Source organism: Phocoena sinus, chromosome 9, assembly GCF_008692025.1.
Source record: "Phocoena sinus isolate mPhoSin1 chromosome 9, mPhoSin1.pri, whole genome shotgun sequence".
In the NCBI taxonomy this organism is placed as follows: Eukaryota; Metazoa; Chordata; class Mammalia; order Artiodactyla; family Phocoenidae; genus Phocoena; species Phocoena sinus.
Genome location: NC_045771.1, coordinates 33,984,008 through 34,002,108, shown reverse-complemented (window position 1 = coordinate 34,002,108; position 18,101 = coordinate 33,984,008). Strand labels below are relative to the sequence as shown.

Here is an 18,101-nt window from a genome sequence, read left to right as displayed (position 1 = left end):
TCCTTTTGGTGGTCAATAAAATCAATGTTTGTAATATATTTAAAAGGTTTATAGCTGCAAACATTACTTGTTTTAACAAAAACATTAAAACTTGTTACAACTTTCTTCATTTTTTCCATCTTTTTGACTCAACTCAGAGTAAGGGGTGTGTGTATGTGTGTATGTGTGTGCGTGTGTGTGTGTGTGAGTGTGTGTGTGTTTCTAGCAGAAGGGATTTGCGGATAGCTTCAAATGTTGCCTACATGTAGGTTCCAATAAAAAAAAACATAAGAATAGCATATTCTTATATGTGGAGTCTTTCCTAGTATCAAGAGATTAGAAGACTTTTTTATAAGCTCCCACATAGGCAGACATGTGTCTGTATCCAAATACACCACATATGTACATACACATACAATAAACAATCAAGTATAGAACCCATTCAGTCATCCTTTTTTCAGTCTATGTAGTGTCAGAAAATCATCCTGACTTACCTGTACCTTATTAGAGTGGTTATTCCTTTCTACACAGAAATTATTGCATTGATCAGTATTTTTGGCATTGATAATGCATTAAGAAAAAAATTTATCTGATATAACATTTTAAAAAAATCAATGAACCTATATTTGAACACAGAATAGCATCTTTTTATAGTCAACTCAGAGCCATCCTTTTTATTATTTCTGAGGCAGGTGTGTAGAAAAAAATTCACAAACATGGTATTAAATATTAGAAAGTCTTAACATTTAACTGAAATTCTTATTAATTTCATTATCAAGGGATAGGTCTAGTCAATACCAATTAGCAGCTTTAAAATGTTTTACATATTAAAATACAGTATTCTGTTTATCCTAGATTGTCTGGGGACTATCTAGTATATTAAAAGATTTTGCAGAGTTTCTTAGTGATTTCATTGCTACAAGTATGCCTGTTAGCAATTTTGCAACATTTTGATGAACATTTTCCATAAATCAAAATCATAACAGCTTAAGAAGCAGATGGCAGGAGACTATATTTTAAAATGTAACAATTACTTTCATTAATAAGGAAATACTGGATTACTGTTTTCAGCATGGACTATGAAGTAAGCAGTTGTCAGTTGTGAAGTCTCATGGCTGTTAAGTATCCTTTCAGATGATTAACCCACATTCTATATTTTCCAGTGCAATCTACACACAAAGGCAGAACAAAAAGTATGTTAAAGCATTTAATGATTCTATGCTTTCATTTTATACATATGCAAAGAAAATTTCGGTACATTTTTTAAAAGTATGTGTATAAGCATTCATTTATGTGTTAGAGAACACCAGTGCTCTCTATTTTCTTAGAAAATAAGACATTACTTTGTTATTAAAAATGAAAAATAGCAATAGTTACAAATTCTACAGTCTTATTATACTAACAATGTTTTCTTGATCTAACCAATGTTAGATTAAAATTATATGAATATTACTTCAGCTATTCATATATATAAAATGCTATTAAAGTCAAAGATTTTTAACTACATTGTTATTATTAAGATTAAATAGCTGAATTAATTGTAGCCTTGTATGCCATAAGCAACTGCAGTGCTTTTAGATGAGATCCTTGAATTTAGTTAGCTTTTAAACTTCAGTAGTCATGTAGTAAAGAATAGTATAATATGTAACTTCCTGATTGCATATAATTCTTTCAGCGTATTTCGCATATTTCCTATTTTGTTTGTTATATATAATCACCAGCTTTAAACGATATACAAATAAAATTTATTTCTGTGGCAAAAGCAAAGTTGAAAATACAGAACTTTTGAAATAAAATGGTAGTGCAGGAATAGGAGAGGTAGAATTGGAAACACAAAAGTCTTTAACTTTATTCTTGAAGCATGTTGGATAAATGTAGGAAAAAAGATATATTACTGAAGATTTCATCAGTAGAAAACACAATAGAAATCATTTGGATATGTAGAAATACATACACAGATCCCTTTACAAGAAAAAGATTAAAAGTTCCCTTTTATGTATAAAGCAGCAGATAGCAGTATTTCATCATTAAATTGGTTGAATCCAGTGGGAGGTGTTTTTAATCAAAATAATTATTTTCTGATGATCTCCTATATACTAAAATTCTCTATGACTCTCACAGAAAACAAATGTAGCACAGAAAAATTTTAAGAAAACTATTTTTATCATTTTGAATACTTTGTTTACAAATTAGAAATCATACAAATGATAAGATATGGGTGTATACAATGAATAATGATTACAGAAAGGTCATAAGATGCATTAGATCAGCAACACTCTAAATGTATTATTTATTAAGTAAATGAAATGAAACCTCTGTATATGTAACTTACACTAACTCAAATTGACATCTTGTATTTATCAACAAGCAGGGCACCAGAAGGGCAAAGGATGTAATTCCATGTAGCAGATATAGGCTGTACCATTATCAATACTGAAGCAAAATCCAATCCTTCAGGTATTTTCAAGAAACCCAGATGGTTGATCTAGTGTTGATAACATAGCAAAAGATTAATTGATTCCAGTTTTCATCTACATCTTAGATATTATAAGGTCGATAAATATCAGCCTAGAGATATTGTAAAAACATTGGAACATTTAGTTTTGCCATTTATCTAAATATCAAAATTCCACGATACCAAAGCAGCAAAAAATAGTTTCATGATACTTTGAAGTATAAGAAAATTCAAGCATGGCTCAATCTATCAAAACAAAGAAAAAAATAAATTCTTTTTTACCTTGTGTAATCTAACTTCTCCCCTGACAATGAAGGTAAATGAGCACACCAATCAAGAAACTCATTATGTCTATTTTTTTTTTAAGTAAGAGCTATTAACTATTTTATTTACAGTCATATGAGTGGAAAAGAATGAGTTTAAAAAGGAGGAGAAAGGCTATTTCTCAATGTCCCCAGCTCATCGGGCTATTTATTATTTAGAGCTCTTGTACCCACATCTAGAAAGCTATAGTCACTGACTTCACATCTGTAAACTGAGAAAATATGATCTGTACATATATTCTCCAGTTATGGGGAAAATTCAATAAGAAAGGACACTAAGAAGAAAAAAATATGAAAAGCTACATCTACTCGTAAGAGGCCCTTGTTATTTTAAGACAACTGGGAGTTGGAAAGGTTGTTTAGTGTGAGTCCACGAAAAGGAAGCCAATATTTTAGAGAAAAAAGATTGCATGGGACCTTATCTTGAAAAGATAACTAAAAATAATTTTTAAATTGTTTTATTTAATTCTTAACAAAGTTTTTATTATTATAGAAATTATGTAATAATTATTTGAATGAACAAGGCTCAGTTAATTGTGTATTAATAGTTCAGTGGTAGCTGATATTTTCTGTGACAAAATTATTTGGTAAACAATATGCTTCTTTTACTGTTGTAAGTCTCATTTCTGAAAACATATTGTAGGCATCAATTTTCCCAAGGATCACTCTTGATTCTTAGATATTCAAATAATTTGCCTGTGAATTTACATTATTTCTACTTTTATATATATATATATATAAAGTTATATATATCTATATAACTTTAAAATGTTATTGTCAGATGGTTACAACATCTATGTATCATAGAGAAACTGACCCATAAATGTATAAGCATATAACAGAGGCATATATATAACAGGGGATGTTAGAAAGGGGCTACTTTATAAGTGAACAACTTCTTTAGTGAATAGTTTAGTGTTTGGTACACTTTCACTTACCTATGCAACCTTATCATTTCTGGGGCTGGGATAATGATATTCAGATAACTAGGGCTCCCTCCTCCATCATTACATATGACATTAACTGTACACTTAGCTCTTGATAGATACATAGCTACTATGCTATCAATTGAGCAACAGACCTGATGTGGGAGTTCTTCATCTGTGATCCAAGGAGAGATTCAGGAGATCCCCCACACCTCTTAACACATACAAATTTTGGGATATATATATATATATAATATATACATACATATATTCCATATTTTTCCAGGGAGAAAGTCTATAACTTTCAATAGATTATCAAGGCCTTAAAAGTTAAGAACTAATGACTAAAATTAATTTTTTAATTTACTTCAGTTGACTGTGACACAACACTACTCTTCACTCTGTCTTTAAAAATCCATTACCTGTTTTACAATCCGCTGATAGTTATTATAATCTGTAAGTAGTAGCAAATATTATTACCCTTTACAGATCTCCTTCATCCAGACTCTACCATCCTGTGTCAAACCATTCACTAGCTACGATTATGAGAAATGGCTTTCAAGGCTGAGTAGTAGTATTTTAGCAGAATGGAAAATGATGACAGAGTAAAGAAATCCTCAGTGTAAGTTTTCTCAGAATATGAAGAAATTAGAATAATGTATAAAATGAGAACAGAAATTAGCCTCTATCTAGAATGATGTGTTTTCCATTGACTTCAAGATATATTCCTTCTCTATGATTTGCAATGTTAACTTATCAACTCGGATAATAAAGTGGAATTTTGTCATAAAGTATAAAATGTTCTCTTGAAAATTCTTGAGGAAATGTATCTTATGGCTCTCTTTCACATGATCTATTTCAGATGAATTTATCTATCTGGCTTTGACAACTATTCCTATAAATTAAGAGTTTTTTCATGTCAAAAAATGAAAATTATTTTAATTCTCCAAACTCTGAGCTAATTGTAAGCTAAGCCTGAGATAATAAGCACACCATAAAGATCTAATATTTTCCACTTTCATTAGCATTAAAATCTCAAATTTTGTTATGACGTATTTTTCAGGTAATACCTGAAGCACCCTTTCAAAAGTTTATCCCAAAGTTAATATTCATGAAAGATTACATGTCAATCACATTAGTAATATACAGTAGCATTTTAGTTTTTAGGCTTCTTCCTCTTAATAAAAAAATCTATTCCTGCTACATCATTTCATCTTGGTTTTCAAGGGCTTTCATAACTTGTCGCCAGTATTTTTCAGGACTCCAAACAGACGTCTTCTAGGGTGGTCAGATCTTTCTAATGAATGTATCATGAAGACACTTCCCCAACTTATTCTCGCTTTTATCATTTGGTTGATATTATTCACCTGTATAGCCTCCCCTCCACCAAATGTATGCTTTTTAAAAGAAGTTAAATTCTGCTATGCCCACACATTTTTGTGATTCTCCAATCTTCATTTTTAGTTTTTCTGACCTCCTGTATTTGCAGCTTATGCTGCACCATGTAAGCTTTAATTTTAAATGTCTTCTATCTTTTGTTGTGGTTTCTCATGCAATCATTTTAACTCCCTGAGGAATAAGACCATATTTTGCTCATCTGTTCTATATTTTCACAGAACTTACTGCCATTTTGAGTATCCCTCCATAAATACTCATTGATCAGATAATCATTCATGCAGGTCTAGCACAGAGTAACATCCTTGGTAAGTCAATTCCCAATGCTTTGAAGAAGCTCAAGAGAGAATAATTTGAGTGAAGCACCATAGATATAAATAATAAATGCTAACAAGGCTAACAGAGATCGTAGGGTACTCTAAGTACTCACAGGAATAGAACTTTATCCTCTGCTCAGAGCTGAATGTAATAAGAAAGATTTTTTGTTTTACTAATTATTTTGTCAGTTGGCAATCCAGTTTTCAGTATTTCATCAATTTGGAGCAAAATTGTATCAACTAATTAATTTAAATCCAATTTTGGAAACAGTGATAAGTTTTATTTAACAAATTAACAAATTGTCCTAGTAGGGGGGCTTTCGATATTTTATTTGCTGAAACTGATTATCCAATATCTCTTCTTGATAAAGTAAAAAGGATTTGGAGTGCAATTTCAGATGCTGATTAGAAAATCAGAAGAATGAAGGGGGAAAAAAAGAACATGTATTATCTGCATTGTGTACCTGTTTGGGGGGGCGGTGGGTATGCTTGTGTGAAGCGATAACAATTCTAGTCAGTATTCTTGAGGACAGCATTCAATGTGTTCTTTTTCTGAACAGAGCATGTCTCCATAAATATGCAAAGATGCTTTTAGAGTTAGTGTGATTGAACTGACCAAGGGAATTAGAGTCTAATTTTAGAATCCTAAGTTTTTATAAATATTCTGTATTTTATTGTGGAAAATTCTAATGTTTATTGTAGATTCACTTTTCAATTATAAGTGGTAGATAATCTATTTTTTAATTAGTTCCCCTATAAGGCTTGAACTTTAGACAACTATCCCCCAGACAGTGGAAAAAAGGCAATGAACAACCAGATCTGTTGATCTTGATTCTTGAAAATTAACATTGTCAGAGCTGAATAGGAAGGAGACAGAAGTAAGAAAATGTATATTTCAGAAGGTCTATTCTTTGCAGTCTGTTAGTTCCAATAGTACACCACCAAGTCACTACTTTTAAAATATCAGTAGAGAGCTTTTTCTTATGTTGTGCCTCTTTCCAGGAAAACAAAATTTAAGTAGATTTGGACTCAGAGAAAAAAAATCTTTTTTGCTCTTAATAATTCTTCGACACTGTGCTGCTTCTTCCTGTGAATTCTGTTGTTTCTAACCAATCAGTTTTTCATGAACAATATATTCCTTTCAGAAAAATTGAGCCAAAGCAATATATGAAACACAGAACTTCACTGCATAGCACCAGCATAGAATTGATTCCCAGTTGATGAATTGAGCCTGTTTATTTCTTATAAGTCATCACCATCATCTGAGCTAAAGCTACTTCTCCTACTGCTCTCTTTGGAAACTGCAGGGGAAGTGGCAGATAGCAGAGGATCTGTTCCAAATGGAGATATTGTGTCATCCAGTAGCATGTCATCCAATCTTTGTTCCTCCTTCAAAGCCGCACTAAATGATAAATCTGTGAAGTGTGACAAAGGATCAGAGAAGGCCATAGCTTGATCACAGAGCTCAGGGCTTGTCCCCTGAGACAGAACCAATTGTTGGCAATAGTCTACTGAATTCTGCTCAAGATGGGCCTGTTGTTTGGTGATGTGAGCACCTAAATCAACTGTGCCAAGTGAAGCCAGCGTTGGCAGACCATGAGCACGAGCCTGTATTTCTAGTTCCTGCAATTTCAAACAAGAATAATTAAATAACGACTTTGAAAGTAAACTCAACTCTATAGAATAAGCCACAAATAGATTTAAAATATTAACAAGCACTCAAAATGAAGACTAATACATATTATAAATATTCTTTGCAAATAACAGAGTGTGGTATATTTCTAATGCCTGAAAAATAACCCTGAGGAAAATACTCAGATTTTTAAAAACTACTCAGATTGTTCATTAAAGGAATACATGACATATAATGGTCCCATAGTGGCTTAGGCTACAGTACAACTATTTGGAGATAGTGGAAATCTTCTAGTCATTCTTCCTGATTAATTTCTCTCTATAGGTCCATTTCATGGAAACAGGAGTGTTTTACCTGGCAGTAAGCTTGCTCACATATTAAAGAAAAAATCTTGAGGCTTCTGAAAACCTATATTCTGAGATTTTGTGTCACATGAACAGATGAGGAGTAACAATATAAACTGGCATAATATGCCTTAAGGCAATGAAATCCATAGCAATGTTACTATAGAAATAAAAGGGGGAGAGGAGAACTTAATGTCCAATATTATCCAGAGAAACAAAGGTTCTGCTTATTATTATTTTTTGACTGGGATAATATTTGTGTGTTTATAAAATTGATTCTATTTTCTGCATTTTTGCAATTAGTTATTGTCATTCATTATATACTTTTAAAGCCAACTTGATCCTAGATTTCTAATCAAAACCTAATTGAATCAATCTAATTCATGAACTTCTAAAAGGCAATAAAATTATCCTTGGGAAGAAAAAATAATTGTTAATGAGAAAAAAATAAATGAGACCAATGAATAAAACTGATGAAGGATAAATCATATGTAAGCTACATGGTTCATGGCAACGTTCTTATAAAAACCTGAATCCGGAGTAGAAGGCGCCTGTTAGCCTGCTCTAATTTCTTCTGTCTGTGTTCTAATTCTCGAGCTCTCTGTTGTTCTTTTTGTAGCCACTTGATGTACTCCACTGATGCTTTTAGAATAGTTCCTTTGTTCCAGCGCATATCACTGTAGAAAGGAGAGATAACCTTTTCACAATTGTGCATGTCAGCAGAATTCATAAGAACTTACAAAATCTTTCACATTAATATGAAATAATGATTTACATGACTATTATTCACTCTTAGATATTATTGCTTCTGAATAGAAATTTTAATAGAATAGTTAAGAAGCCCTTATATAGTAAAATTAATCCCAGAATGAAAATAAGTGTCAAAAGAAAGTAATAAAGTGACTTTTTGTGGGAGAGCTAAATGCAATATCATGATTCTACCATTACAGTTTTTATATTTTTAGTGAAAATTGCTTTTATTATTAACTCTGAGATTAAAATCTATGTGCAGTATTTCTGCATTAATGAACGAGGAAATGTACATTACTGAGGACTTAAGCCTAAATTTTTTAAGATCATTTCAAATGCACCAATCTTTTAACCTACTTTCTATAAGGTTGCTTTTATGCTTCTAGGAAAAGAAAAATAAAGTCCCTCCTGAATGGTGATCCTGAGTAATTGTGAAACAAATTGGAGTTTGGCAACATCACTTTATGCAATAGAGCAAAACTTTCTAGAGTCATTAGGCAAATTTTTCTGCACAAAAAGCATCAACTTTTTTTTAAAAAGCTGGATATCTATTTTTAAGTAAGTGTACAATAAGTAAATACAGTTGAACATTGCCAATAATCTTCAGACTGTAGCATAGAAAAAATATTTTATCAAAACTTATTTTTAGACAGGAGAGATGATAAATTTGGAACTACAGACAGGCTACTGAGTTTAATATCTAAAAACATACATCAATATATTTAATACTATCTGACAATTCATAATATGTATGGAGAATAGGGCCAAACTGATTGCTAAAAGTTAATCAGAGCTGTTGAAAAATCTGGATGAATTTTCCATTTAGAATCATGAGATTTCTTTTAATACAACAGAAAGTAAACTTGTAGGGAAAATTTTAAAAGACATTACACTGCATGTATTTTTGGTTTACGTGATCTACATGAAATACATGGAACTTAATATGTATTTATTAAATGTTCAGAAGTGGGAAAATGTAGTTTATGAACCTGACTGGCATGTGCCTCATTGGAAGTTCAGGTTAGACGACAATTCCATTAGCTGTAACAAATTACAGGAAGATACATTATTCTACCACAGGTGAAAATGCTTACTAGGTGAGAATGCTGGAATAAGCCATCTTCTACTGAAAAGCACCAAACCATTGCCACGTCTGTCTCAAGCTTGAAAATGCTTTGTCAGTTCTCTGGGGCCACTACAGCTGTTAATATCTTTCCAAGCACAGTGAATTATCTAGTGGTGGGAAGGGTAGGGAGAAAAGAGGCTACTTTTGTCATTAAACCAAGAAGTTATCTGTCACTGAAAAGTGTAGTGAACTCCTGAGTTAAAACTCTAAGCAGCAACAGGAGCCTAAAGGCCCTAATTTTGTTTTATTTCTTCTCATGGGAAGAAAAACTTGAAGGACAGAAGGAATAGGATGAAAACAATAACCCTAGTCAACTTTGAAGTTTAAGGTACTGTTTATTTAGATTTAAAATAAACCTTCAAAGTTGTGGTAGATCCATCCACCTCACTACAAATAACTCAATTTCATTTCTTTTTATGGCTGAGTAATATTCCATTGTATATATGTCCCACATCTTCTTTATCCATTCATCTGTCGATGGACACTTAGGTTGCTTCCATGTCCTGGATATTGCAAATAGAGCTGCAATGAACATTGTGGTACATGACTCTTTTCGAAGTATGGTCTTTCTCATACAGAATGAAGTCAGTCAGAAAAAGAAAAACAAATACCATATGCTAACACATATATATGGAATCTAAAAAAAAAAATGGTTCTGAAGAACCTCGGCCAGGACAGGAATAAAGACACAGACATAGAGAATGGACTTGAGGACACGGGGAGGGGGAAGGGTAAGCCAGGACGAAGTGAGAGAGTGGCATGGACATATATACACTATCAAATGTAAAACTGATAGCTAGTGGGAAGCAGCCACATAGCATAGGGAGATCAGCTCAGTGCTTTGTGACCACCTAGAGGGGTGGGATAGTGAGGGTGGGAGGGAGAGGCAAGAGGGAGGAGATATGGGGATATATATATATGTATGGCTGATTCACTTTGTTATAAAACAGAAACTAACACACCATTGTAGAGCAATTATACTCCAATAAAGATTTAAAAAAAAAAAGTTGTGGTAGAAAACACACAATGGGTTTTGCTACAATATCTACTTGATGTCATTTCACTAAATGTTTTAAAAGTTCACTCTATTTAAAGCCATTTTAATATATGAGGTTTCTTCTGAAAATATTTCAAGTTTTCCAAATATATTAAAGAGATGTTTACCTCTCTCCCAAGATAATTTCATGCAGTTAGGCATTAAAAAACATTATATATGACATTATACTATAAACACTAACACATACAAAGACATACCTAAGGAGTGAATGTTGATACCGGCTTTTCATTTTCTACAAAATAATTTTCTTTGAAGAACTTACATCGTTGAGAAAGTTAAAAGCTTGAATGTATATAGGGCTAAAGCAGGTAACAGAAATATGTAAGTTGGAGTAAGAATGCTGCCAGGCAAAACTATGGAAAATGTACAATCTGTTGTCATCTTAGGGGTGCCCATTCACTTAGAAGCATTAAAAAAATAAAAAAGAAAGAAAACACCAAGACACGTCTGATTCTTCTTGCTTTGATCAACATTTTATAACTTCTGATTTAGAAAGTCTTGTTAGGTCTCATTTACTACCTCAACTGCCATTCTTACACAAAGGCCAGAGAAAGTTCTGACTGTAGAAGATAAAAAAAATCAATACAAAAATACCTTAATTTTATATATAAAAAAGTAGAAAGAAAAGAATAATTTGATAGCACAACTAGAATAATTCATGCTCTGTTGGCATTTTTATATCTACAAATATGATTTTTTTGTAAATATGATTAAAAGCACATATGAAGTAAATCACTACCACACATCTGTAGAAATGCTTCACTTTTTGTATTTGCTAGTTTTGTATGGTTTTATTTTTCACTGACGGTTAAGAGACTGTGTGCTTTTCATTTCATTTTCTCAACATATATACCTCAACAATAGCTCTTTACTATAGTTTTTCCCTTCTGACCATACTATTTTGACCCAGCAAAGAAGAAAGAAGTACAAATTTCTGAATGTTTTTCATACACAAAAATGGCAACTTCATAGAATTCAAAATGCTTTCAGGTATTAGCTTTCATTTGCTAAGCCAAACTGTAAGTTGATTCTAGCCATGAGCTGGAAAGGTCCTCAGAGCCTTTTTAAAACTAAAGCTTCAGAGTTCCTGCTACTTGCCCAAGAGCATGCGGTGTTTAGAAGATGAGTCCTAGGTCTCCTCTCTCAGTTCAGTGCTGTATCTGCAAATCTGTGGCTTTCCCACTTTTTCAAATGCATCTGCCATAAGAAATGTGTTTTCTATTGTGACCCAGCACGCTCTTTGTACTTATAACAGCAACAAAGGTTTCATGAGGTATTACTATCCTTCTAACGTGTAATATGTAATACTCTGATGTTTTCAGTGCCTACATATAATATAATAGAATTAAAACAATTAATAATTCCTCTTTCTGAAATCCACAAAGAAGAGAAAGTCCCTTAAGAATACTTAAAATGAAGCTTTCCCAATTATGGTCCCTTTCAGATGTGATTCTGTGATAAATTGATTTTCCATATTCTAGATCAGGGGTAGACAAACTATAGCCTGCAACCTGTTTTTGTCAATAAAGTTTCATTGGATGCAGTCATGCTCTTTCATATATATATTGTCTATGTCTGCTTTCACGCTACAATGGTAGAGTTGAATAATTTTGAGAGACTTTATGCTCACAAAGCTTGAAATAATTACTATCTGGCCCTTTAGAGGAAAAGTTTTCCATCCCCTGTTCTGGACAATGAATTAGAACCAGAAAGGAGCCATTTTACAACCAAATCTTCTATAAAAATGTAGAGTAATAATTATCCCTCACACAAGCTTTATAATTTTTAAGATATTCTCATACATATTACTTGATTTTATTTTTATAAAAACCCAGCCATATAGTTGGTGCTTTACAGGCATGGTGACATCTAAAGATGTTCAGTCAGGCTTCAGAGTCCAATTTTAGAGTCTCATCTGTTTTCTGCATATAACCTGGGCCTGGCACTACCTGGGTTAGCTCTACCGGTTAGAAGGGAAGCTCTCTTAACTGACCTTATCTAATCACTTTCAGGATTAATTAATGTTCTCCATTCCCTTTGTGATACTCACTGACTGTTGACAGAACAAAGCAGACACTAGGCTACTTTCTGAGACACGCAGGTACTTCTGTTATCCTTGTGGTGACATGTGCTTACTGACAGGCTGTTAAATGAATGCCCATTGTACTTATTATTGTGATAGTATAATTAAATTATGTGTATGTTAACTAATGAAATACGAATGCAAAAGAAGAAAAAGCATTTATAAAGATAGCTATTGTTCTTAGGAAAAGTATATTAAAAGCTTTGGAAAAACTCAAGTAAAATGTCAGTAGAGATAGGTTGCTAAAAAATATGCTGTAAGAAATTAGAGTGCAAACATTAAAAAATATCCATCTACACTTAGGTGGTTGGCCCTTAGGTTTTTGTTTTATCTTTAAGAAATTGAAATAGACTACACATTTTTGTGCAGTTTATGTAAGAAAGAAAAATTGAAACACATTCAAACTAAAAGGTCTTGGTCTTACATCAAATGTTTGGTGAATAAATGTGCATTTATATTTTAAGTGTTAAAAAAAGTCTTATCTGGAAAATGGATGTTCCCTTCTGCTAACAGAAAGAGTTGCATGCTTAGAGACTTCAAAAGATTTGAAAATTATTGGTAGGACCTACACCAAGATTGAGTTCTTCAGACTTTCTGTCCAGTGCTCTTTCTGCCATTCTACTGGAGATGCCTTCACTATCTACTATGCCCATAAGAATAAATATGGCATTCCCTTCTATTATAAATGGATGAATTGTCCAAGTGAACTAGCACATTTACATTTAGGGAAAGAATACTTTCAAATTTCACAAATATCACTTTATCAAACATCATCATTTCTGAATAATGGATTTTTGCCAGTATCTGGAGAGTCCAGTTCTCAGTCTGAACAAAACATTTTTTTCTAGTCATTATTAATGCTACAATGTTTTCATGTTTTTAGAGAAACACTTAACATGCTAAATTGATATTTTGTTTTATCAACTATTTCTTGAAATTTACAACCTCAATCATCTTGTTTAACTGACTTTGTGACTGTATGACACCATAACCTAGCTGAAAATTTAATTGCAATAACCGATTATTGACTGGCATCAATCAGCCTGTTTTTACAATTCTATTTTTTCTGCTTGCATATCGCCAGAATTTTGGAACCTCTGAAAATTCAACATTCCAATTTTCACGTACACATAAATCTTAAATTGGAAGGAGTGCTATAATCATAAATTGAGGATGCCAGTCAGTATCATGAAAGCATTTGGTACTACCACTAAATTTGCAAATATTGGTGCCATACAGAAAAATCCACTAAATACTGAGAAGAAATAATTTACTTATTTCCTATAGCTCAATAGGACAAGTGTTAGTAACAACGTTGATGCTTAATAACTGTCAGCCTTGAATAGATATTAAAAAATGAGACCAGCAGTAGCCTTATCTTTACCACAGCTGGTTAGTTTCCTAGTCTTTGGTTCTCCCCTCCCCCTCTCTCCCACCCATTTTTTTTGGGGGGGGGGATTGAAACCATAACATTATTAAAATGATTGGTGAACTCACGGATCATTAGACTTTGGAATAAGAGTGCCAAGCTCCTTGATTCGGTAATTAATATTATACCTTCTTCTTCTTTCAACTATTAAAAAAGAAATATTATTGATTATTCTCATTAAAGCATAATTCATTTTTGGTCAGCTGTAAACTTTCTTAACAATCTTTGAAAAACAATGAGCAAAAAAGTTTCATTTAGTGAAAAGGGTACTTCTCAAAAATAAAAAATTCAAACACATTTTATTCTAAAAGTAAAAATAACAATATTAGAATTGTGAGTCTATTATTCACAATTATTTTAAAACATTTTCTCTCAAAAACAACATTTTTATCATTCTTTGAAATGCAATAATATTCACTCATACTGATATATATATATATTTATATACTCTCCTTTCTCATACACGTCACTGAAAGGCTAACACAAAGTTTGCTACATGGTAGGTATGTGTGCCCAAATAGACTATGACCTCTTTGAGGGCAGGGACCATTTCTTTTGTATCTCCAGAGGCCTTGGCATGTAAAAGGTGCTAAATAAATGTACGTTGATTAGACTATAAATATAGTTTTCTAATTTAACAACTTTCAATAATACATAGAGCAGTGATTCTTAAACTCTGGCATGCATCAGACACACCTGGAGGGATAGTTAAAATAAATTTGTACCCCGCACCTAGAGATTCTGATTTTAGTAGGACTGGGTTGGGACCCAAGAATTTGCGTTTATAACAAGTTCCCAGGTGATGCCGATGCTGCTTGTCTAGGGCTTACACTTTGAGAACTACTGATGTAGGTTTTTATTCAGAGACTGTTTTCTCTGTTTGCATTTCTATGCATCCATTGCTTATGGAAATTTTGTGCATCCAGTAAATGTTCAATAAATGTCAAATATACAAATAAGGAGAGTTTTCTATATTGACCCTTACCTAAGAACAGTCTTATAGAGCACAGAGTAGTCCTATATTCCCAGTGCTCTATATTTCCAGTATCAGGAACCACAACTTTTGCATAATATTGTTTAAGTAGATAACATTTTTAAAGCTTTTTAGGGAAATGAAGGAAGTAAAATGTCATGAAGAAGAAGAAAACTATGTCAAAAACATTAAACGATACGTGCTTCAAAAATAAGATCTGCTACTAGAAACAAGGAAAGTCATGAAAAAAATATCAATTGTCTTGGTGAACCTACTCTACAAAGCAATTTACCATGAATGAACTTGACCTTCAAAAATAATACATTGGGATTCCTCTGAAATTAGGATATAATTGATTCTTGGGAGAGTTTATTTTCCCTCTTTACCAATCCTGTTTTCCTATGCATGTGATTCAAAAAACTGACACCATATAAAAAACTGAAAAGAAAATAAACAAAGATAATGCTGATAGAAATACATTTATATTTTACAGTGAGAATTTATTAGTAAGTCTATGTTCACACATACTCACTCCTATATTATAAAACAGACTTTTAAATATAAGATGAAGAGCAGCTAGGAAGGATGTTCACAGTTTTATCTCAAAATAGGAGACTGGTTTAGTCCTATAATGTTTTATCAAAATCTATTATTTAGATGCACCTTATGTAAAATATCAGAAATTCCTACCCAGCTCTTCTTAGATTGTGCCCAGTAAAACTTTTAATGGCTAATTATGATGAGAAGTTTGGTTCCTAAATGTTTTCATCTCCAGTACTAGTTGTCTGTAAAGGAGTCAAGTTTTAAGAAATTACTAAACTATTTCATGCTACATGTGATTTCACTCGTCACCGAGTTTTTGATATATTCACTCATTCCTGTCCTTAGATCCAAGCAAAAGGGGCCTCTCTTCTCAGACCCCATACTGATGAGGAGCCCCCTTTGCCTTTTCTTACCATACCCATCCACACTGAGCAAGGCAGCCACAGGACAAAGGGATCCCCCTTCTAAACTACATTCCGGGTAATTTGCAACAGGAATATCTTCCCAAACACCCTGAGCCTGTTCAGGCTGCTTCCCAGGTCCATCCTCTTGAGGGAGGATCAGGACACCAAGGTGCTTACCCTAGTCCCAAGATGCAGACAAAGGGCAGCTGTTTGCAGAGATATGTATAGAACTTGAATACACAGAATGAGGGGTTCCCACTCGTGTCTGAGGCCACTTGCAGCATAGAAATGCAAGTGGCCTCTAGGACGTAGACAGAGAAGTGAGATGGGCTGCTGGCTAAAGGCTGGCATTGCCCCACCCTGACATTCCTACTCAGAATTCCAAGGATCTGAGAATTCTTATTTCACACCTGGCCTTCCAATCTTTAGGAAGGATAGAACATACTTAATTTAGCATTTCTAGCTTGAGTTATAGCTTTTAAGTATTTAGACATCTGGTAAGTGGGACTTTATTTGTCCTCCAGCCATGATCCTCACAAATGTTAAGGGATATCCTAGATTCATATATAAAATGTGATATTAATTTTTTGTAACACTGATATCTCCAAAAAGGAAGATCCCTAAGTAAGAGAATCCAAATTAGAAAACTCTTTGATAATGGTCATACCAGGCACCTATCATACTTTACATTAAATGACCTGTTATTTAAAGTGCAAATGTAGAGGAGAGAAGAAAGGAGCAAGGAAGGTAATAGTTAGCAGGCTTAAAACTAAGAGAGAAGCCTTTGTCTCCTTGATGTATTATTAATTCCTTCTGGCAACAACTAGCTCTGTCTTTCAGGTTCTACTTGTCTCATAAACTGCACCAACACTTATCTGCTCTGCCACTAAGTGATCAGAATCAAATCATTTCCCTCTCCGCAATTACTCTAAGGACTGTTATAACCACAGGTCAGCCCTCTTCTCAGTCACACAGCCAACCTACTCTGTGACGTAGGCAGATGCTTGATGAACAGATATATGCAGGCTTCACGGGTACATGTAGAATCAGTTTCAACTAACCACATGTAAGGAAATTCCTGGTTTGTTTTAGGGCTTTAAAGTTTTTATTTAATTCTATTCTATTCTATTTTTTTCTCATTTTTTGATTTGGCTCCCAGAACAAAAAAGCTTCACACTCAATTAGTCAAGCTCACTTAAGACAGTTAAGCATTTGAGACATGACAAAGCACGCTAAAGCTCAACTTGCCCCTCAACAACTTCCCTGGACTGCATTTACCCATCTCATGTGACCCATTATCAGAGTCAAATTGACCCCCAGGAAGGCGTAAGAGGCCTTATCATTAGGAAGGGAGGAGCAGATAGACACAGAAAGATAAGAACCTGGAGTCACATTTCTTGCTATTTAAATGGTGCATATTTTCTAAAGTCACTTTTATCTCTTTAAACCTTGGAGTCATGAGTCACAACTGAGTTCAGACATAACTCAATGCTCACATGCAGTCTTCGAGAGAGAGAGAGAGAGAGAGAGAGAGAGAGAGAGAGAGAGAGAGAGAATGATCAAGGAGAGAACTTGAGGTGCTGAACTTCATAAAAATGTCTAGCTTTTCTGAGAGTTCACATTGTTTAAATTTCCCAACATAGCTCTACCAGTGAGCATGTACACTTCTGGTCATCTGACCTCAAAATATTTATGGGGCAACAATAAAACATCACACATTTTAAATTCTGCATTTCCTCTTGCATTAATTAATTTTGTTTTGAAAAAAGGAAAATATACTCACTGAGGTTGTGGTTGTCCTTTTTTTGTCTCTCTTTTGCCAAAGCTCGAGTATCAGTTTCTGATCGAAAGGAAGACAATTGAAACAGTACTTATTTCTACTTTACAATCCTTCCAGTCAACATAATTCAGAAATACTAGTGAAAATACAATATTACTTGCTCCAAGTGGTAAAATATATATACATATTTTTTGCAAATATTCAGAAATTTGGAACAGAGTGCTCTTTAGTAAGAAGGCAGTGACAAAACCTATGGGCTTTGAGCAGTAAAACCTGGATTTGTATTCTGGCCCTCCACTTAATAGCCTTGTGAACTGTTACCTAAGTTCTCTGTGTCTCAGGCTTCTTATCTGTAAAACTGATATAATACCTGATAATCACTGTGATGATTAAAATGGGTACAGCACACAGAAAATATTAAACTGCTTAATCATTTTTATTAGTATTGTTCTCAGAATTTTAAGATTATTCAAAATTATTACAACCTAAATTTTTTATAAAAAATTATGATTTCTACATCCTAAGAATTGGAACTAAATACATTTCTCAGATATTCCTATTGGACAGCTCCATACTTTCAGTAA

The 18,101-nt window shown here is 33.2% G+C and overlaps 1 protein-coding gene across 2 annotated transcripts in view; it reads right to left on the bottom strand.

Annotated features, from left to right (window-relative positions):
- Nucleotides 1-1,705: 1,705 nt before the first annotated feature.
- The window catches only part of TFEC (transcription factor EC), a 78,492-nt gene continuing 62,096 nt past the window's right edge, over nucleotides 1,706-18,101 (bottom strand). For both annotated transcript variants that reach the window (XM_032643919.1, XM_032643920.1), the window contains 4 exons: nucleotides 17,521-17,577; nucleotides 13,886-13,961; nucleotides 7,902-8,049; nucleotides 1,706-7,018 (listed from right to left, as the gene is read on the bottom strand). In XM_032643919.1, the coding sequence (XP_032499810.1) occupies nucleotides 6,638-7,018; nucleotides 7,902-8,049; nucleotides 13,886-13,961; nucleotides 17,521-17,577 (662 nt within the window). In that variant the 3' untranslated portion in view covers nucleotides 1,706-6,637. The remainder of the gene's footprint in view (nucleotides 7,019-7,901; nucleotides 8,050-13,885; nucleotides 13,962-17,520; nucleotides 17,578-18,101) is intronic.